Consider the following 23,095-nt stretch of genomic DNA (forward strand, 5'->3'; position numbering starts at 1 on the left):
AAAAATCCTATAACCGCCTCAAAAAACACCAAAAAAAATAGAAATAGCATCAAAAAATATAGTAACGCATCAAAAAATTATGGGATTATAATTGATGGCATTAAAAAATAGAAAAAAAGCATCAAAAAAAGTTCAATAAATTACCAAACGAGAGGAACGCCAGGATGAATAAGGAATAATTACCATTAAAAAGAATAAAATTTTCTTTCAATTCATTAAATAAATCAACTTATTTTATCAAATATTAATTACCACCTCACATTAAAATTTAGGAGCTGCCGTTTTTTTAAACTTTTGATCGTGGTTACTACATTAAAAACCCTTAATAGCATCAAAAAACCCTTACACTTGTTGGTCAAGACATGGAGAAACACTACTTGATTGTAGTACATCCTCGACCAATTTACATATTAATAATAGTACATGCAACAAAGATTCATATGTTGTTGATGATGATCACCATTCAAATGATCCCAATGACAATTTCAATGAAATGTTCGATGACATGGAGGCTAATATGGGTGATGTTGAACAAGAAAAATTACATGGCCTATTTGAAGAAGCAGAAACACCGTTATATAGCGGTTGCAAATTTATGAAACTTGATGTTGTATTGAGGTTGATGAACTTAAAGTCGAAAAACGGATGGAGTGATAAAAGTTTCACAAGTCTATTAGTGCTTTTGCATGACATTCTTCCGGAAGACAATGCATTACCCATTTCTACATACCAAGCAAAAAAGCTAATGTGTCCGATGGGATTGGAAGTTGAAAGAATACATGCATGTCCAAATAACTGTATGTTGTATAGAAAGGAGTTCGAGAATAAACATAATTGTGTTTTTTGCGGTGCATCGAGGTATAAACGGAAAAAAGATTTGGATGAAGTTGACGATGATGTGACAAAAAATGGACCACCGGCTAAAATGTTGTGGTATCTCCCTATTATACCGAGACTGAAAAGGTTATTTTCAAACGAAGAAGAAGCAAAGTTACTTTGTTGGCATTCGGAAGAACGTGAAACTGACAGAAAACTAAGACATGTTGCAGATTCACCTCAGTGGAGAAACATTGATAAGAAGTATCCTGAATTTGGAAAAGAGATGAGAAACATACGGTTTGGGCTTAGTTCAGACGGGATCAATCCTTTTGGGAACATAAGCAGTCGTCATAGTACGTGGCCGGTTCTTTTGTGCATTTACAATCTTCCACCGTGGTTATGCATGAAACGGAAATACATTATGATGTCGTTGTTGATTCAGGGGCCGAGACAACCTGGTAACGATATTGATGTGTATTTGTCTCCTTTGATTGATGACTTAAAAACTCTTTGGAGTTCGGGTGTAGACGTATATGATGCTTATAAGAAACAACACTTTCAATTGCGGGCCATGATTTTTTGTACTATAAGTGATTTTCCAGCGTACGGTAACTTGTCAGGATACAAAACAAAGGGTAAGAAAGCTTGTCCAGTTTGTGAAGATCAAACAAGCTCGATATGGTTAAAAAATTGCAAAAAAACTGTATACATGGGACATCGAAGATTCCTTCCGAAGAGTCACCGTTTTAGGAAGAAAACTATTGAGTTTGATGGAAGTATCGAGATCAGAACGATGAGGAAACGATTTGATGCATTTTCACGAGTTGCAAGTATAAATGTAGTGTTGGGAAAAAGATTTCGTGTTGATAAAGATGCCCTTTGGAAAAAAAAGTCAATTTTTTTTGAATTGCCTTACTGGAGACATTTGGATGTTAGACATTGTCTAGATGTTATGCATATTGAAAAAAACGTATGTGAGAGCTTGATATGCTTATTATTAGGTATGATGCATAAAACTAGAGAGTTTAATATCCGAAAGGACATGGTCGAGATGGGGATACGTGAAGATCTTGCTCCCGAACAAAGTGCTAACCGTATTTATCTCCCAGCTGCTTGTTATACTACATCCAAAGAAGAAAAAATAAAGTTTTGTCAATGTTTACATGATATTAAGGTTCCATCAACTTATTCTGCAAACATTAAAAGATTTGTGTCGATGAAAGACTGTAAATTGTTTGGAATGAAGTATCACGATTGTCATGTTTTGATGACACATATGATTCCTATCGCAATTCGTGGAATTTTACAAGATGATGTACGACATTCTATCACTAAGCTTTGCTTGTTTTTTAACAACATTCACTCAAAGGTTATTGACATAGAAGATTTGGATAAATGGGAGAAAGACGTTTATGTTACACTTTGTGAATTAGAGATGCACTTTCCACCCTCATTTTTTGATATAATGGTTCACTTGATATCTCACATCGTACAAGAGATTAAGGCTTGTGGTCCCGTATTCTTACGGTACATGTACCCTTTTGAAAGATACATGGGTATCCTAAAAGGTTATGTAAGGAACCGTAATCGACCTGAGGGCAGTATTGTTGAAGGGTATACTTCTGAAGAGGTGATTGAGTTCTGCCAAGGTAATCCTATTAATAATATATTACAGTTATAAACATTTATAATATATTACATATAATATAATAATTTATTTTTTTATAGGCTATATGAAAGATGTCGAAAGTGTTGGTGTTCCTAAAACTCGTCATTCAGGTCGACTTGAAGGTAAGGGAGGAGTCGGTTTAAAAATAACCATGCCAACTTATGAAGAGTTACAAGTTGCACATTTAGTGGTCCTAAAACACATGAAATGTCTTACTCCATACATTGATGAACACATGGACATGTTGAAGTCGAAATACCCGGGCAAGGAACAAATGTGGTACATAAACAATCATAATAAAGAGTTTTCAAGGTGGCTGAAAAATAAGGTAGCAGAAACTAATGTTGATGAAACTGTGAAAAGATTAGGACATGGGCCAGATTGTAGAGTTAAATCTTATGAAGGGTATGACATTAACGGGTATACCTTTTACACGAAAGATCAAGATCAAAAAAGTACAATGCAAAATAGTGGAGTTACAATGATAGCATCAACGACCGAATTCGACAGACGGGATCATGATACTTTGATAAGAATAGCCAAAGATTCTTATTACGGTGTTATACAAAATATTTGGGAGTTGAACTATTTTGACTTCGTTATTCCCGTGTTCAAATGCAAGTGGGTGAATAACCGTACAGGTGTTCAAGTCGACAAAGATGGTTTTACACTTGTCGACCTTACAACTAATGGCTATGCATCTGAACCATTCGTTCTCGCAAAACATGTCACACAAGTTTTCTATGTCAAAGATCCGAGCAAACAAAAAGAGCACATCGTCTTACAAGGTAAACGACGAATTGTTGGTGTTGATAATGTCGTTGATGAGGAAGAATACGACCACTTTGATGATCTACCACCATTTTCAGTTGGTATTGAACACGATAATTACGATAATGTCGAACGCACAACATTCGTACGATCTAACATTGAAGGGACATATGTTGATTAAGGACATGATTGGGGTTTTTCTTATGCATTTTTTACTATTGCGATTACATGATTTTTGTATGAAATACTATCTATTGATAAGAGTAATTACAATACGGTCCTTATCTTTTGATAATTACAATGTTTCTATATTACTATCCATTAAAATGTATTAGTATGAGTGTAAAACTTTTACTTGCTCTGTTAACAAAATGGACAAATTCACTTTCAGAAAAAGGCAACCTAGTTATAATTTCAAAAACCGCCTCAACAAATAAACCGCCCTAAAATATATACAAAATAGCTTTAAAAAATATTTATAACAGCATCAAAAGATAAACAACATTAGAAAAACAAAAAACATTAAAAAATCCTATAACCGCCTCAAAAAACACCAAAAAAAATAGAAATAGCATCAAAAAATATAGTAACGCATCAAAAAATTATGGGATTATAATTGATGGCATTAAAAACTAGAAAAAAAGCATCAAAAAAAGTTCAATACATTACCAAACGAGAGGAACGCCAGGATGAATAAGGAATAATTACCATTAAAAAGAATAAAATTTTCTTTCAATTCATTAAATAAATCAACTTATTTTATCAAATATTAATTACCACCTCACATTAAAATTTAGGAGCTGCCGTTTTTTTAAACTTTTGATCGTGGTTACTACATTAAAAACCCTTAATAGCATCAAAAAACCCTTACACTTGTTGGTCAAGACATGGAGAAACACTACTTGATTGTAGTACATCCTCGACCAATTTACATATTAATAATAGTACATGCAACAAAGATTCATATGTTGTTGATGATGATCACCATTCAAATGATCCCAATGACAATTTCAATGAAATGTTCGATGACATGGAGGCTAATATGGGTGATGTTGAACAAGAAAAATTACATGGCCTATTTGAAGAAGCAGAAACACCGTTATATAGCGGTTGCAAATTTATGAAACTTGATGTTGTATTGAGGTTGATGAACTTAAAGTCGAAAAACGGATGGAGTGATAAAAGTTTCACAAGTCTATTAGTGCTTTTGCATGACATTCTTCCGGAAGACAATGCATTACCCATTTCTACATACCAAGCAAAAAAGCTAATGTGTCCGATGGGATTGGAAGTTGAAAGAATACATGCATGTCCAAATAACTGTATGTTGTATAGAAAGGAGTTCGAGAATAAACATAATTGTGTTTTTTGCGGTGCATCGAGGTATAAACGGAAAAAAGATTTGGATGAAGTTGACGATGATGTGACAAAAAATGGACCACCGGCTAAAATGTTGTGGTATCTCCCTATTATACCGAGACTGAAAAGGTTATTTTCAAACGAAGAAGAAGCAAAGTTACTTTGTTGGCATTCGGAAGAACGTGAAACTGACAGAAAACTAAGACATGTTGCAGATTCACCTCAGTGGAGAAACATTGATAAGAAGTATCCTGAATTTGGAAAAGAGATGAGAAACATACGGTTTGGGCTTAGTTCAGACGGGATCAATCCTTTTGGGAACATAAGCAGTCGTCATAGTACGTGGCCGGTTCTTTTGTGCATTTACAATCTTCCACCGTGGTTATGCATGAAACGGAAATACATTATGATGTCGTTGTTGATTCAGGGGCCGAGACAACCTGGTAACGATATTGATGTGTTTTTGTCTCCTTTGATTGATGACTTAAAAACTCTTTGGAGTTCGGGTGTAGACGTATATGATGCTTATAAGAAACAACACTTTCAATTGCGGGCCATGATTTTTTGTACTATAAGTGATTTTCCAGTGTACGGTAACTTGTCAGGATACAAAACAAAGGGTAAGAAAGCTTGTCCAGTTTGTGAAGATCAAACAAGCTCGATATGGTTAAAAAATTGCAAAAAAACTGTATACATGGGACATCGAAGATTCCTTCCGAAGAGTCACCGTTTTAGGAAGAAAACTATTGAGTTTGATGGAAGTATCGAGATCAGAACGATGAGGAAACGATTTGATGCATTTTCACGAGTTGCAAGTATAAATGTAGTGTTGGGAAAAAGATTTCGTGTTGATAAAGATGCCCTTTGGAAAAAAAAGTCAATTTTTTTTGAATTGCCTTACTGGAGACATTTGGATGTTAGACATTGTCTAGATGTTATGCATATTGAAAAAAACGTATGTGAGAGCTTGATATGCTTATTATTAGGTATGATGCATAAAACTAGAGAGTTTAATATCCGAAAGGACATGGTCGAGATGGGGATACGTGAAGATCTTGCTCCCGAACAAAGTGCTAACCGTATTTATCTCCCAGCTGCTTGTTATACTACATCCAAAGAAGAAAAAATAAAGTTTTGTCAATGTTTACATGATATTAAGGTTCCATCAACTTATTCTGCAAACATTAAAAGATTTGTGTCGATGAAAGACTGTAAATTGTTTGGAATGAAGTATCACGATTGTCATGTTTTGATGACACATATGATTCCTATCGCAATTCGTGGAATTTTACAAGATGATGTACGACATTCTATCACTAAGCTTTGCTTGTTTTTTAACAACATTCACTCAAAGGTTATTGACATAGAAGATTTGGATAAATGGGAGAAAGACGTTTATGTTACACTTTGTGAATTAGAGATGCACTTTCCACCCTCATTTTTTGATATAATGGTTCACTTGATATCTCACATCGTACAAGAGATTAAGGCTTGTGGTCCCGTATTCTTACGGTACATGTACCCTTTTGAAAGATACATGGGTATCCTAAAAGGTTATGTAAGGAACCGTAATCGACCTGAGGGCAGTATTGTTGAAGGGTATACTTCTGAAGAGGTGATTGAGTTCTGCCAAGGTAATCCTATTAATAATATATTACAGTTATAAACATTTATAATATATTACATATAATATAATAATTTATTTTTTTATAGGCTATATGAAAGATGTCGAAAGTGTTAGTGTTCCTAAAACTCGTCATTCAGGTCGACTTGAAGGTAAGGGAGGAGTCGGTTTAAAAATAACCATGCCAACTTATGAAGAGTTACAAGTTGCACATTTAGTGGTCCTAAAACACATGAAATGTCTTACTCCATACATTGATGAACACATGGACATGTTGAAGTCGAAATACCCGGGCAAGGAACAAATGTGGTACATAAACAATCATAATAAAGAGTTTTCAAGGTGGCTGAAAAATAAGGTAGCAGAAACTAATGTTGATGAAACTGTGAAAAGATTAGGACATGGGCCAGATTGTAGAGTTAAATCTTATGAAGGGTATGACATTAACGGGTATACCTTTTACACGAAAGATCAAGATCAAAAAAGTACAATGCAAAATAGTGGAGTTACAATGATAGCATCAACGACCGAATTCGACAGACGGGATCATGATACTTTGATAAGAATAGCCAAAGATTCTTATTACGGTGTTATACAAAATATTTGGGAGTTGAACTATTTTGACTTCGTTATTCCCGTGTTCAAATGCAAGTGGGTGAATAACCGTACAGGTGTTCAAGTCGACAAAGATGGTTTTACACTTGTCGACCTTACAACTAATGGCTATGCATCTGAACCATTCGTTCTCGCAAAACATGTCACACAAGTTTTCTATGTCAAAGATCCGAGCAAACAAAAAGAGCACATCGTCTTACAAGGTAAACGACGAATTGTTGGTGTTGATAATGTCGTTGATGAGGAAGAATATGACCACTTTGATGATCTACCACCATTTTCAGTTGGTATTGAACACGATAATTACGATAATGTCGAACGCACAACATTCGTACGATCTAACATTGAAGGGACATATGTTGATTAAGGACATGATTGGGGTTTTTCTTATGCATTTTTTACTATTGCGATTACATGATTTTTGTATGAAATACTATCTATTGATAAGAGTAATTACAATACGGTCCTTATCTTTTGATAATTACAATGTTTCTATATTACTATCCATTAAAATGTATTAGTATGAGTGTAAAACTTTTACTTGCTCTGTTAACAAAATGGACAAATTCACTTTCAGAAAAAGGCAACCTAGTTATAATTTCAAAAACCGCCTCAACAAATAAACCGCCCTAAAATATATACAAAATAGCTTTAAAAAATATTTATAACAGCATCAAAAGATAAATAACATTAGAAAAACAAAAAACATTAAAAAAATCCTATAACCGCCTCAAAAAACACCAAAAAAAATAGAAATAGCATCAAAAAATATAGTAACGCATCAAAAAATTATGGGATTATAATTGATGGCATTAAAAAATAGAAAAAAAGCATCAAAAAAAGTTCAATAAATTACCAAACGAGAGGAACGCCAGGATGAATAAGGAATAATTACCATTAAAAAGAATAAAATGTTCTTTCAATTCATTAAATAAATCAACTTATTTTATCAAATATTAATTACCACCTCACATTAAAATTTAGGAGCTGCCGTTTTTTTAAACTTTTGATCGTGGTTACTACATTAAAAACCCTTAATAGCATCAAAAAACCCTTCAAAAAAGTCCAGGATACCGCTTCAAAAAACCCTCCATAGCCTCCCCAAATTCCACACAAATCGCATCATAAAACCTAAAACCGCCCCAAATCATCTCTTTCCCTCTAAAATTTTAGTTTTAGCTTTCTAAAATTTTCATTGCGCGCCTTCTTCTGTGTTCCATAGCTGAATTCGTAACCCATTCTTTCTGTAAAACATCCATAGTCGACGCCATTCCGACCTCTATTCCGGCCGTCCCCGACGCTTAAATCGCTCCACAAGTCTCCTCGGTTTCAATAGGTTGGCATTTTCGAGTTTCTTTTTCCAATAAGGTATGTATATATATATCGATTTGTTTTCTTTTTATACCTTAGGAATCTGTAAGAATATGAGAAGAATATGAAAAGATGATGATGAATATTTAGAATATATGATAAGATGAACACGTGACTATAGTATTGATTTTCTTTTTGTCAAAAAGCGCTATTACTTTAGGTTATATTTAGGAATCTTTTAGGAATCTTTAGAATATGAGAACAAACTATATGATGTCGGGAATCTTTAGAATATGTTTAGAATATGAGAAGATGTTTTATTCTGTTTAATAAATGTAATATTTGGCCCACATATATGGGGTCTACCAATTTCATTGGATCTGTAACTTTTATGTGGATTATGTTTTTGTTTTTCTTGCAATATACTATTGTATTGGAATATGTTATACTCTAGTGTTTATCATGTTCTAGTGTTTATCATGGATAAAATTATTTTTAATTTGTATAATGTTGTTAGGTTATAAAAATGGATGAGGTAAGACCAATAACAAAAAAAAGAGGTCAACGTGGTATTGCTGCATTCAAGAAAAATTATCGACCTGAAGAGTATAATGTTAAATTCAATGAGAATAATATCCCAAATGGTGGCATGTCAACCCAATTTATGTCTTGGTTTGGCATGAATGTTCAACATAGGTTTCCGATAGATGAAGATCCGGGTAAAGTTAAAGATAAATATTTTGAAGATTTATGGTTGGAAGCTAAGGTATTATATTTTAATTTATTACAAATATGAATAATTTGTTAGTTAGTTATTATGTTTAACATTTTTTGTCTTGAAATTGTAGAAGCAATGGAATGGAATATCGAGTCTGATGACATGAAAGATTATATGAAGAGGAGAGCTGTTAAACTTGCATCAAATTTTAAATCAAGGCTAGTTTCAAAATTTGTAAATAATGAATTAGATGCATGTGCTGTATATACCTTTATACCTCGCGATGTTTGGGATAGATTCGTTGCACAAAAAACTACCCCTGAGTTTTTGGTATGTTTTAATTGTTTATTTATTATTATTATTGATAATATTATTAGTATGTTTACAAATAATTAATAAAATTTTGTTGATATGTGTGTAGGCAAAAAGTGCAAAAGCTAAAAAAAATAGTGCTAAAAAGAAATCCCAAAACCACGTAGGACGAGGTGGATGGCCGGGTCTTGAAAAAAAAGCACCTATTATATGGCCTCAACTTGTAGCAAAATATGAGTTTCTAGAAAGCATACAAAATGAAAGGTCTAAGTTGTATTTAATGTCTTTCGCAAAAAAAGACAAAGAAACCAAGATGTATGATCTTCCACAAACGGCAATTGAAAATTTCAAATTTTTGGTAACAATTATGTTTTTTAAATAATGAGACTTTGATTATTTTTAGTAAATAAATGTTACCAAGTACTTTTTTTTATATAGGAACGAGAAGAGAAAAATATGATAGCCGATGGGAGCTATTATCAAAATGAGGAAGACCCGTTAGTTAGGCTTTTGGGGCCCGAGCACGGGGGGCGATCACGGACAGTATCCAATATCATTGGGCCTACCAAGGTTTCGGGTGGATTGTTTAAAAATGTGAAAAAAAGTCGAAAATCGATGCCGCGGGTCGACACGAATCAAACATTCCGTGAATCTAATGGTGTGTCCGATGGACGATTGGTAGAATATCCACCTATTGAGGTAATATATTTATAGTTTTTATATAAACTTATATTAGATTTATAGTTTTTTTTGTATGATTTGTAGGTTATGACAGCATGTGATTTGCTATTAAAAGTTGCTGATACTGAGTTGAAAGTAGCTTCTGGTATGGCATGGCCGACCTTAGAAACGGTTATACATTCAAAACCAATAAATGAAGGTTGTGTTAAAGTTCAAGTTGATGAGATCGTAGAAATATATGAGAACTTGCCTGTGCATGCCGTAACACAAACGGATGAAGTTGAATTTGTTAAACATCTGCTTCATAGCATCGTTCAGTGGCCGAGATATGCATTAAAGGTATATTTCTATTTAAATACAAAAATATATTTTAATATAGTTTTATTTAAATATTGCAATCTATTTAGCTTGCGAACAAAACACCGAGCAAGTCAAATAGTGGTACAAGAATGGGCTCGAATCACTCCTCTCCACAGATACACGTTGATGACACCACAACCTCATTTTATCGTCCACAGGTAGTCATACTCGACCGGTTCACTTTTATAAAATGTTGTTAATTTAGTTTTATTTGTTAATATTATAACAATTTGTTTGTTATTTTAGTCTGAGGAAAACCAATTTCCTTATCATCATCAAATGGATGCTAATGAACCTTTTCAAGGTGGTTTGGTTGATATGGTTAGTCTTAAGAAAACTTGTTTTATGTTTGTTTCTAGATGTTTAATGTTTGTATACAATCATATGTAGTACTAATGTTTTATGTTTGTTTTTAGATATTATCTATGAATCCACAACAAATTGATTTAAATGCACTCGGATCTGGGCCCGGGCCCAGGCTAGAACGTGAACGCAATCCCGATCTCGATCCCGATCCTGAACTCGAACCCGATTCCGAACCCGAACCCGAACCCGAACCCGAACCCGAACCCGAACCAGAATCCGAATCCGAACCCGAAATCGAACCATTTACATGCGTAGATGATGCTCTTTATATATCCTTGAGCAAAGTACAACAAAAAAGTCCTAAAATTCAAGCTATTGCTTTTCAAGAAGCAGACTTTTTTAAGAATACACATGGCACTTATATTTTTTCACCCAGAGGGATGTATCGCAACAAAGTTCGACTTCCCATCCTATATAGCGAGGTGTTACAGTTATTTCTAAGGGGTTGGCTTGATTATAGCATTATACATTGGTTTGCGATGTAAGTTATTATACTTTTAATATGGTATAATAACATTTAGATATAATTAATTTTACTAACATTGTGTAGTATATATAGGTGTTTTTCTAGGTCTCCCAATTCCGAATGCGCTTTTTTTGATCCGTTACGCATTGCAAGATTAGATACGCAAATAAGGTTTACGGCTGTCGCCGAACATATCGAAGAAGTATTTTCGTATCATGAAAGCAAAAAATATTTTATTGCTCCATATTTACAGGGGTATTTTTTTTCTTTCCATAATACATACGCATACATATACACACTACACGTATATGCTTACTTGTTCTATATATTTTATTTTTGTAGTGACCATTGAGTTCTTTTTTATCCTATGTCTGAATAGCAAATCTGCTTATATTCTGGATTCTTCAAAAAATGATGAAAAGAAATCAGACGAATACATTTTTACTTCTTTGATCAATAGAATTTTTCCCAGGACAATTTCATAAGTGGGAAATGGTAAAGGTATGTTTTTTGTTGTTTTTTTTTTATCAGTTTATTTCAAGTGGTTTGAAATATTTAATTGTGAATTAAATGTAGTGCTATAAACAAAAAGGTAGTTGGGAATGTGGATATATAGTGATTAAACACATGCAAGAGTTTGTTGAGACCATTCAACATGATTTTCAAAATAAAGTAAGTGTCTAGTATATATTTAAAATATCAATTTTTCTATCTAGTTGTATATATATTTATATAATTTGTTTGTTTGTTGCAGTTTTGGAAAAAGAAGATGTTTGCTTCGCCTCATAAACTTGAAGATATGGTCTTAGAATTGATACCGCATTTGATTGAAATGGTGAATGATAGTCGGAAAATAACTCAGTAAGAATTCATTAGGATGTTTTGTATTTTATTATAACTAAAATTTAAACTATAAATTAATTGTTTTTTGTGTAATGGTGTAGTATTTTGTAATACCTTTTTGTTTATTGGTATTAGTTTTTTTTGCTTCCATTGATGGCAACCAAATTGTGCTATTTAATAGAGCGTTTTTTTTTTGGCCTAAGGTGGTTCCATTTTCTAATGATGTTGACTGTAAGCATCAGCAACTGATTTATGATATTTTATGTTGCCATTATTCGTATTGCAGCCTCAAAAAATAACTGCATCAAAAAACTAACAGCATCAAAAAATAATTCTATTTAGCATCAAAAAATAACTCTATTTTCTAAGGCTAACAGCATCAAAAAATAACTCTATTTAGCATCAAAAAATAACTCTATTTTTTAAGGCTATTCAGTAACAGCATCAAAAAATAATTGTGTTTTTCTAATGCTGTTTAACAACCGCCTCAAAAAACAAGCCTAATTCATGAAGCACTTTTTATATGGCGGTTTTGTACATTTTCTAAGGCGGTTTAAGAACCGCCTCAATAAACAAGACGATTTTATAATGCTATATTTTTTGAAGCGGTTGAATAACCGCATCAAAAAATAAAATAAACCGCTTTATTAAACATCTTCTGTACTAGTGTAAACTACTAAAAATTGCGACTAATTAGCAACTAACTCCACCTAACATGAGACCCGGACTTCATAGCCTACATGGCTTTGATTTATTCTTGATAACTATTAAAACGTGCATTAAATAAAACTTAATGAAACTTAATAAAACTTAATTAGCTCAGAATGATAATAACATTTAATAGTTTATGAAAAATCTAATATGTTAACAATTTCTATTAACCATAAGTATAAATATGTAGACTTAGAGTTGCTAAATGTAAACGTGACACTCATTAAATGTAAAGGATATACAGTAAAATACATAAATGTTTGAATGCTTTATTTAGTATTTCTCTTCTATTAATTTTTTTTCTATTCTTTCCAAATACTCTTTTTTGAATGTTTGACATGCTCACAGGAATCTGTTTAGCGATCAAAATTTGAAACAATTAGAGTAGAGATCATCTCAATATTAAAAATTTGAAGATGCACCTCCATCTTCTTTTTGCAGTTATAACATTGCATTCACTTATCATTGGAGTTTTTAACTCACCGGAGACATCGGTGATGGTGATAGGTAGCAACAGTGAAGGAGACAACATTATGAGGCGTTGGTAGAGTAGCAGTCCGACACTCGACGACAGTATCGACAAACGTAGGGAAGCAGTGGGGGGAGACGACTAGCACAATAACAGTGGTGTTGGTGTTATGCTTATATTTTCTCGAAGGTCGATGGTGGAAAACGTCGGAGGTAGCATAAATCACAGATAATCTCGAGATGCAGGAGGACAATGCTAGCGGCGGATCCGGTTGATGAGGAGTTGAAATAAAAGATCTGGATAGCGGCATCAATTCTGATTTGGTTTCCGGCAAGTGATTGGTGGGGCACACATCGACGCAGTTGGAGGTTGACGGTGGTAGAAGGACGGAAGGAATGGAGAGGTTGATGATTTTAAGAATTTTGATAGAATGAATTAGATCTATTTTTTAGATCTAGTTTGTAAGATCTTATTATTCTTTTTGAAACTAGTTTAATATTTGTTGTTATTTACGATCATTGAAGTTTTTTTAAATAATTGGTTGATGAAAATGTTCTTTTTAATATTTATAAATATTTATTTGAAAAATAGTAAGTTAAAAAGGAATGGTTTCTAAGGTTAACCTTTGTTAGTTCTTACTTGATATATATATATATATATATATATATATATATATATATATATATATATATATATATATATATATATATATATATATATATATATATATATATATATATATATATATATAGAGAGAGAGAGAGAGAGAGAGAGAGAGAGAGAGGTTACGTTGAAATTTAAAAACAAATAGAGATCTTTATATTTAACCTCAGCCACAGATTTTACATCTACCATTCTAACCCTCGAACATACCGGCGTGACGGGTCTATAATAATCATAAATGATTATATAGTGTTGCTCATTCCTTTCTCTCTCGCCACCATCCCCACCATCACAACTGCCACCGCAACCACTACTACCACCAGCTGTGACACTAACCGAGTCCAACATTGTCACCTCCATCATTTATACCACCGCTAACTTTGTCACCACCAGCTTTTATGCCACCAACTGTCATAATTATATATGATTACTTAATGTGTGAATAGACATATATGTATAATCATTTATGATTATCCATATACATATAAATATATATAATCATATACGATTATACCTCTTTGTCATATAATCATTTATGATTAGGCATACGTCGTTGTTGTCTGTACGCTTAAACGTTAGAGTGACAAATGAGAAATATATGACTGATGTTGAATCTCAATATCTCTATTTATCTTTTAATCTGAAGTGAACCTTATATATATATATATATATATATATATATATATATATATATATATATATATATATATATATATATATATATATATGTGTATATATATATACATACATACATAGGTTTAGCTTCTATGAAAAACAAAAAACCCTAAAATCATTAAAATGCATAAAAAAATACTTAGAGATCACAAAAAAAAAAAAAAAAAAAAAAATTGAATTTTTTTTATCAAAAAATCGCAACTTTTAGGTCAAAATCACTGAAAAAAATTATTGATTTTTTTTTTATAAAAAAATTCATAAAAAGGTTCTGTGATGTCTTGGTATTTTTTTATGTATTTTTATGATTTTTAGGGTTTTTTTTGTTTTCCAAATAAACCTTCTCTCTCTCTCTCTCTCTCTCTCTCTCTCTCTCTCTATATATATATATATATATATACTTGATTAAAAAAAGTAGAGATCATAAGATTCAGCCTCATCCACATATGAGTCGACTGGTGTCAGAGGTGGTGGTAACGGTGGTGACGGTAACTGTTGTGGTGATGGGGATGCTGACAGAGGGGAAAGGAACGGGTGACACTATATAATCATTATTGATTATAATAGGCTTACTGCGCCGGTATGCCAGAGGATTAGAGCGGCAGATGTAAAATACATGGCTGAGGTTGAATCTCAAGGTCTTTATTTTTTTTTTTTTTTAATCTCAACGGAACCTACGTGTGTGTGGGTATATATATATATATATATATATATATATATATATATATATATATATATATATATATATAATAATAATAATAATAATAATAATAATAATAATAATAATAATAACCTAACAAACCGAGTAGACAATAATAACGACATAATTTTGTAATCAAAACTTATTCGTGGTGTTGTTGTCAAATCGAAAATAGAGCAAGGTTCGTCCCTCTTCACAAATGTTACGCGGGACCTGAATAAGGCTTTATATAAATAATAAACATCCTTTGACAATTACATATAGACATAATTGGTTCTTTGCTTTCAAAGAGTCTATTCTAAAAGCTTGTCCAAGAAATATTCAATTATTTATGGAATCACTCCAGAAAGAGATAATTTTGGTAGAGAAAGTGTGTGAGATTTATCACAAAATTTCAAAGCTTGACACTCTGAAACCCTCCAAAGATGTTGATACCCTCTTCACTGAACTAGTCCGCACATGCATTCCGCCGGCTTCTATCAACATATCTACTCTCCGGGCTGATGTTCAAGAAATAAGGTCAAAGCTCATAAAACTTTGTTGTGAAGCTGAAGGCCTTCTTGAGGCGTTCTTCTCCACCATTTTTGGCTCTTTCCCGAATCCTCTTCGTCATCTAAAAGAATTCCCTTACTACTCCAATTACCTGAAGCTTAGCCGTCTTGAGTTTGACATTCTTACTAAACACTATTCTTCATTTAAACAAGCCTCAAAGGGTGGATGGAGTGGTTGCCTAAGAATCCTTGGATCCCACGTCAAACACCTCTTTCCGGTAATGGGTATGTGGGGGTGGTGTTCATGCCGGTGCCGGAGTGCCACCTCACTGTCATCTCAGCTAACACGCTTCCATTCCCACCACCCTAAGCGTCTTGCCTTTGTGGGGTCCGGCCCCTTGCCTCTCACATCTATTGTATTAGCCTCTTATCATCTCAAGGACACCATTTTTCACAACTATGACATCGACTCTTCCGCAAATTCCATGGCCTCTCATCTTGTTTCCTCTGATTCTGATTTGTCCCAAAGAATGGTATTCCACACTGCCAATATAATGGATGTGACAGATGAGTTGAAGGGATATGATGTCGTTTTATTGGCTGCACTTGTAGGGATGGACATTGATGAGAAGGTTAAGGTGATCGATCATTTGGCAAAGTACATGGCCCCAGGTGCTTTGCTCATGCTGAGGAGCGCTCATGGTGCCCGTGTCTTTCTCTATCCAGTGGTAGAACCACAACAACTTCAAGGGTTCCAAGTTCTCTCCGTTTTTCATCCAGACGATGACGTTATTAATTCAGTTGTGATATCACGTAAGATTGGAGAGCCTATTAAGGGGATGTGTTAAATGCAAATAATTCGTTGGCAATCCATTACAAACTAGGTTCATCGGTAATAACCCAGCATGAACCGTGAATAATAAGAGGAAGTCACAAAATATTTCCATCCCTAATATCTGTCACAATTAACATTGGCTGCCGGATAACCATAACAAAAGCCTTTCCTCGAGAATCCATCAGATATTGTAGGATGTCCATCTATAATTACCACAAAGTGGTCTGAACCAAAGTCCATAAAAAATGCGTCAGAAATTTTTACCCACTTGATTTTTCAGTAAAATTTCTTTTTATCGGAATTCTTTCACCACTACAAAAGAAAAGACCTTCACCCACGACCATATATCTGTTGGTAATAGTAATGAGCATATTTTTGGGTGATATGGTCGTATGTAACCTTTTTTTTTTTTTTTTGCAACGGGATGGAATCCGCGACTCTGTTATACACAAATTTACCACCGAGTTTTGACCGAAAAATTTACCACAGGCTGTTTACCCAAGGATTTTCCAGAGTCAGATATTTTTATCCACATATTTTCCCATGGATTATCTAAAAAATTGTTACGACTTCACCACATATTGGATACCCTACATTTGGCTTAAGGAAGGTTGGCATACACTATGATTTTCCACAAAATTGTTTTGTGTGTGATTCTGTGGATTATCTAGGTAACATAACTAGCTTTAAACCCGTCGAAACCACAGTTAAGAGAAAAAAAAAACACTAGTGATAATTCCAAATCGTATTAAATGGTCATTGGACAAAATGTATTACTGAAAAAGCTTGGACTAATAAATTATCACAAATGTTTTGCTTATTATTGTAAACTCAAAAAACATTTGGAACATTTTGAAGAACTCCTTTTCCTTTTAAGGATGAATTAAGTAAATATTGGCATCAAAAGTCAATGTAAGACATCATGTAGTTGATTCAAACATAACACAATATGGAATTGGGTTAAGTGCAAGAAGTAACATCATACTTCCCTTAATTTGCAAATAGAGGAAAGTATGATATTATAAAACGTAAAAAAAAAAAAAAAAGTATAAAAATAGTGAACACATTGAAAAACAGCTGGAAAAGTAATTTTTTATTGCAGTATAAAATAAAATCAATCAATATAATGTTTGAGTATCTATGTAATTGTGTACGGTAGTGTGTGTATATGTGGCTGTTTTTATATATGTATGGGGTATGGTATCATAACATGAAATTTTGATGTTATATTATATAAATATGAAATACAGTCAAGTTTTGAATCAAAAAAATATTGGAAGTGTAATTGCATAATAGAGTAATATGAAAGTAGGATACTATATTATACAAATAGATGAAAGTAAAATGATAATTCTTACACTTAGCCAAATATATAAAGTTTTAAAATAGACAGGCCAAAGATAAACAATTGTAAGGAATAAGCTCTCAGTATAACACTAGCAAATATGTATGATATTAACAAAAATATGCAAATATGACAACGAAATTGTATTTAATATTTGAAGCCATCATCAAAGATAAAAAAAACTATGGAAACTTAGTTTATTACATTTGTTTAGATAATCACGAAAACCAGCAAATAGTAGAGTTCAGCTCAAGTTCAATGGCCAAACTGAAATTTGGAATAATAGCTTATATACAATTAATACAAATTGAAGCAAATTAATGAATTCGGGCATATATTAATACAAAAAGAGTGGGAATTTATTTTTAATATTATATGGAATTATAAGATTATACTTTCAAAGTGTAATGCTTTATAATAGAAAAACTTTGGAATCAAATAATACTTTTAATAGCAATGAACTTTAGAATATTAAACAGTTTCGTTTTTCTAAAAAAATCTGAAACTAAAATATAGCAATGTACTTTTGAAATGGTCACATTAAGGCATCTTACTTTCATCTTAAGGGATGGAGAGATTTGTAGTTGGTTTTCTGGACATTTAGAAAATTTTACCATTCCCTTGATTTTTTGTCTTTACATATGCTTTACAATTAAAAGGTGACTATGGATTTGGATAAATAATACCTAGAGAAGCAATATTAAAAAAAAAAAAGTCCATACGGGGCATAGTGTAGGAGTGGAGACTAGAGAGTATAATAGAATAGATAGGAGTTGTATTTTATTTTTCTACTAGGTGTAAGACCCGTATACTACACGGGTTTATTGAAAATAAAAATTTAATATCAATATTTAAACATTAAATTTAATATCAATATTAATTTTAAAACTCTCATTAATTATGTCATTTATTACATTATAAATATATCATTTCTTTTTCAAGGAAGCATTTATTTCTCTCAATTGTAACCGAAATAAGTTATGATATGTGAACAAATCAAAAAATTTCATGTAGAAATAAATAAATTTTAAAAATCTATTAAAATGCCATGTGTCCAAATTAATAAGGACATGACATGTGGTAGAAAATGGGTTTTATTTATTAGTATAGATTCAGTGTAAAACAACCTTAACAACCATGTGCCACCTTGAAACATCACCACCTTATACCACATGTTAAACGAAATAACTAATGTTATAATCCAAAAATTTAGGACAAAAATTAGTCTCATAGGTATTTTCAGAATTATTTCTTTTTAAACATTTTTAGTTAGTTTATCAGTCTAATTCGTTTAGTATATATAGGGGGTTAAAGAGAAGTATTTTTATGAAGTTTGTATTCCCGTTTATTAATAAATAAAAGCTTAGTAATTAATCAATTTTGCAGATTATAATTTTTTTCCAATGTTCCTTTGAATCACGTTTTGTCCCTATTGCAAGTTTGTATTCCCGAAACTTCCATTTTTATGCCTTCTTCAAGAATCTCAACAAAATCTTGTTCATGTATTAATAAAAATTATCGTATTCGATGACTATAGGAATCACATGTTGGATAATTATGGGACCACTTCATAAATATGTACGCTATATTATTAAATCTAATTATTATGGTAGGAATATAAATTGTTAATGGACCGATTTATAGAATATTAACTTACCTTGAGGGTTGAGTTCCCGGTTTGACTTAAGATCCTCAAGATCCCTTCCATCTCTCACTTTAGGGTATATCTCCATCTACATATACATGTGATAAGGAGCAATCAAGACACACGAAATACACATGATAATTCATTTAGGATTTGTTGAGGGATTTTAGAGAGAACTCTTGAGATAAACTGGAAAACCCAATCCTAGTTATTCAGATCCAAAGATCATAATGAAATCAGGTATATAATCGTTCTCTAATGTTTAAGTTTTCTTTTAATCAGATTCGAGATTAAAGATCTAAAGTTATGTATAGAATGAACATAATTGTTTTGTTTGTTTACAATCGTAATTGCATGAAATCTTATGTTTATGTATACATTTATCCCCTTTTGGCATGTTACAGTGGGGACTACATCAATGCAATGAACCTTGAGTTCTTGAAGAGTTTTCACATGAGAAAAGTTTAAGTTTTAGCTAAATCTGAGGCTGACCTCATCGCACATTTATATATATATATATATATATATATATATATATATATATATATATATATGTGTGTGTGTGTGTGTGTGTGTGTGTGTCTGTGTTTACATACGTCAATTGCATCCAAATTTAAACTACAACTAACATGTTTTGGTTTCAAGAATATAAGATATTATCGTCTCATAATCACTTGTGCTAAAATCCATGAAGTGATTCTGATGAGCGTGGGTTGAATCCAATACTCAAATCTTATTACAGGAGTAATCATGAACGCTACAAGCAAACTTGTGCTATGTCTAAATGCCTTTAGACAAACTATAGACCCATTCATGACAATCTTGCCTCAATACCTACTTCCAAAGTATGATCGACTGTGGATGGTTTAAATAACCTAGTTATTCGGGAAGTCAAAACATGCAAAGTGAAACACAAGAATAATACTAATCCTATATGGCCCCAACACTTTTGAGTGTAAATAAAACACCTTTTATTTAATCGTCATATTGATTACTCGTTATTCATTGTATAATGTTTCAAATAATCAACTTAATACTTGAATTAAAACAATAATTGTCCCATGCTCCAAGCATACACACTATGTTTATCTGTGGTCCTTATTTTGTGAAATAGATCAATTGACAACATTTCAATGATTCTCATTTCACAATTCCAAATCCTTACCGTAAATGTAAGAATATCAAATTCTTACCATTTACTATAATTTGGTAGATTCTAAACTTATATACAATGATTCTCTTGTAATGACTATGCACAAAAATCAAAGAGACTTGGCAACATGCAATACAAAGTATTCCAATGGAGAGCAATTCCATGGAAACAAAGTCTCAAATTCAAAGTATATTCCTTTGAACATCCTTCTTGATTAAGTTTTCTAATCTTACATAGATTTAAAGAATAGCTTCCACTTATGGAAACATTTCCATATTTCCATTTTGACTATCACTTCTAATAAGAGGTGCCTCTTTTTAGAATATGTCAATATGGTCCTTCCAAAAATTTTACACTATACTTCCAACTGTCTATGAGCAACCAATCTTTGGTAAACCTCAGATTGTCCTCGATAATTTCTTAACCATTTTATTTGTATCCAATTTTGGTCCTTTTTCCCTCTTAATGCCCTAGTCATTTGGAAAATTAGAACAGATTAATATTATAGCATATGTAATCAATCCTATACCCGAAGCATATGGGATACGATACATGCTATAACATTTTCACATATAGAATTTCCTCATGTTGAATCATTTCAACATAACATTCATATATGTTCTTTACTAAATTTCATTAAAAAACTCAATCTAAGCTTTTAGAATTGAAATGAAGTCTGAATTCCTCTCCCTTAATTATAAAAAAACAACTTTTCAAACCCTGCAACTTTGCGAATTGAAACTTTTTGTTTTCTACAATTAACATTGCTAACTCACAACACTTAACGTAATAATTGTGCTCCCACTAGCATAATAATTACATTCTTACGAGCATAACAATTATGCTCCCACTAGCTTAATAATTACATTCTAACGAGCATAACACTTATGCTCCCACTAGCTTTGACATGTACCCAGAAATAAGTTGGACTTCTAGAAACCAAAACTTATTGACTTCCTTACCAAAGTTCAAATTTCTAATTCGAGATGCTTCTATAAGACTTTATCTAGGCTTTTCAAAATCATACACCTTTCCTTATATAGTTCACATGTGTGTCTAAACAATTTTAGAACATACAGTAATAAGTCTCAAATGTTTAGACCATTTTTCCATTTCTCACAGTTCGAACTATGAAGAGGGATGTTGTAATCATAATCGAATTTGAGAATGCAAATATCACAATTGCTATCTCCTTAAAATCTACTTAGTGAAAGTGTTTCCTCACAATCATTTTCATTAATCAGAGAGAAACCTTATGGCACTTAGATTTTATGGTTTATGCGTTCCTATCCAAGTGAATTTGTCAAACCATAATCATAAGACAAGGTTAGTGAAAAATCCAAATTCATATGGATTGAACTTGTTCAATCTTAATTTCCTACCTTTTGGTAGCACAAGGGCCTACCATGTCTTCCAAGTTGTTAAGCAGCTCACCCACACTGTTCAATGAAACTTTCATTGATCCAGGTGCTTTTCCTCATGCAAAAACTTGAGAACTCATAGAACTGACATGCATAGTCAACTTATAACTAGAACAGACATAAAAATAGGAATATGACAACACGATAGGTTATAAACCTCAAGTCGTGAGCTAGTGATTAACAATAGGTTTACTCTTGATTAGTTCTTGAACCTTTTCAAGATCTTTAAGACTTCCACTGACCTCTTGACATATAAGTTTCTCTATGTCAAGAACCATTCCTTGACAAACAAATATTCAAGAGTTAGTGCGGATTCTTATCAAGAAAAACACTTTACACAATTGGTCTTAGTTGGTCTTTGTCTTATCCAAGACATCACAACTTACCAATTTCAAATGTACAATAGTAGAAAACATTTTACTCTCCATTTGATAAGTGTTATAAACCTTTCTTAAGATTATGTCACTCAAGTTACAATCTTGGAGTATGACTCTAAGACTTGTTTTTGGAACGAAGTATGACTCATCTTCTTGATTTAAACATTTCAACAATTAATGATTCCTCTTCTTAGCCATACAAATGCACAAAGATATGCTTAGAGGATCAATTGTGATATGGTTTTCCATAATCATTAAGATGATCATAAAACATGATACTAAAGTACTCTCCCATCTTTTCAGATTGGAGAAACTTTTATCTTTCAGCCTAATTTGATTCTTCTTATTTGTCCTGCTATACATTGAAACCTTTTCAGGGATTTAGAATTATACTTAAACTTGTAAGCATAACCATATTTACTAACTTTAGTAAATCATGATGAATAGTCTTATCGATCTTTATGATGGACCAACTTGACCAACGCACAACCAAGTGTACCCAATCTCCTAGTCCTTCATTTGACTCACATATTCATGTGAAAAAGGAATTAATCTTAATTTTCCAAAAACAAAGGTTCTCAGTGATCCCGCAATACAAGTTGCATGATTGCATGTGTCCGATTGAAACTTGGTTGATGAGAATCTTTCCTTATTTGGTAAATTTTGACACTACCACAAATGAAAGAATCAAATCCATTT

At 32.4% G+C, this 23,095-nt stretch overlaps 2 protein-coding genes across 2 annotated transcripts; both read left to right on the top strand.

Moving 5' to 3' along the window:
• The first annotated feature begins 505 nt into the window (after nucleotides 1-505).
• On the top strand, nucleotides 506-3,440 carry LOC145007182 (uncharacterized). Its single transcript, XM_078966165.1, has 2 exons — nucleotides 506-2,468; nucleotides 2,548-3,440. The coding sequence occupies exons 1-2, from the start codon at nucleotides 506-508 to the stop codon at nucleotides 3,438-3,440; spliced, it is 2,856 nt and encodes a 951-aa protein (XP_078822291.1).
• Nucleotides 3,441-15,460: 12,020 nt separating this feature from the next.
• Nucleotides 15,461-16,468, top strand: LOC145007183 (putative nicotianamine synthase 4). The gene is made up of 2 exons (XM_078966166.1): nucleotides 15,461-15,822; nucleotides 15,976-16,468. The coding sequence occupies exons 1-2, from the start codon at nucleotides 15,461-15,463 to the stop codon at nucleotides 16,466-16,468; spliced, it is 855 nt and encodes a 284-aa protein (XP_078822292.1).
• Nucleotides 16,469-23,095: the final 6,627 nt, after the last annotated feature.

This window comes from Lactuca saligna, chromosome 7 (genome assembly GCF_052625555.1).
Source record: "Lactuca saligna cultivar CGN05327 chromosome 7, ASM5262555v1, whole genome shotgun sequence".
Lineage (NCBI taxonomy): Eukaryota > Viridiplantae > Streptophyta > Magnoliopsida > Asterales > Asteraceae > Lactuca > Lactuca saligna.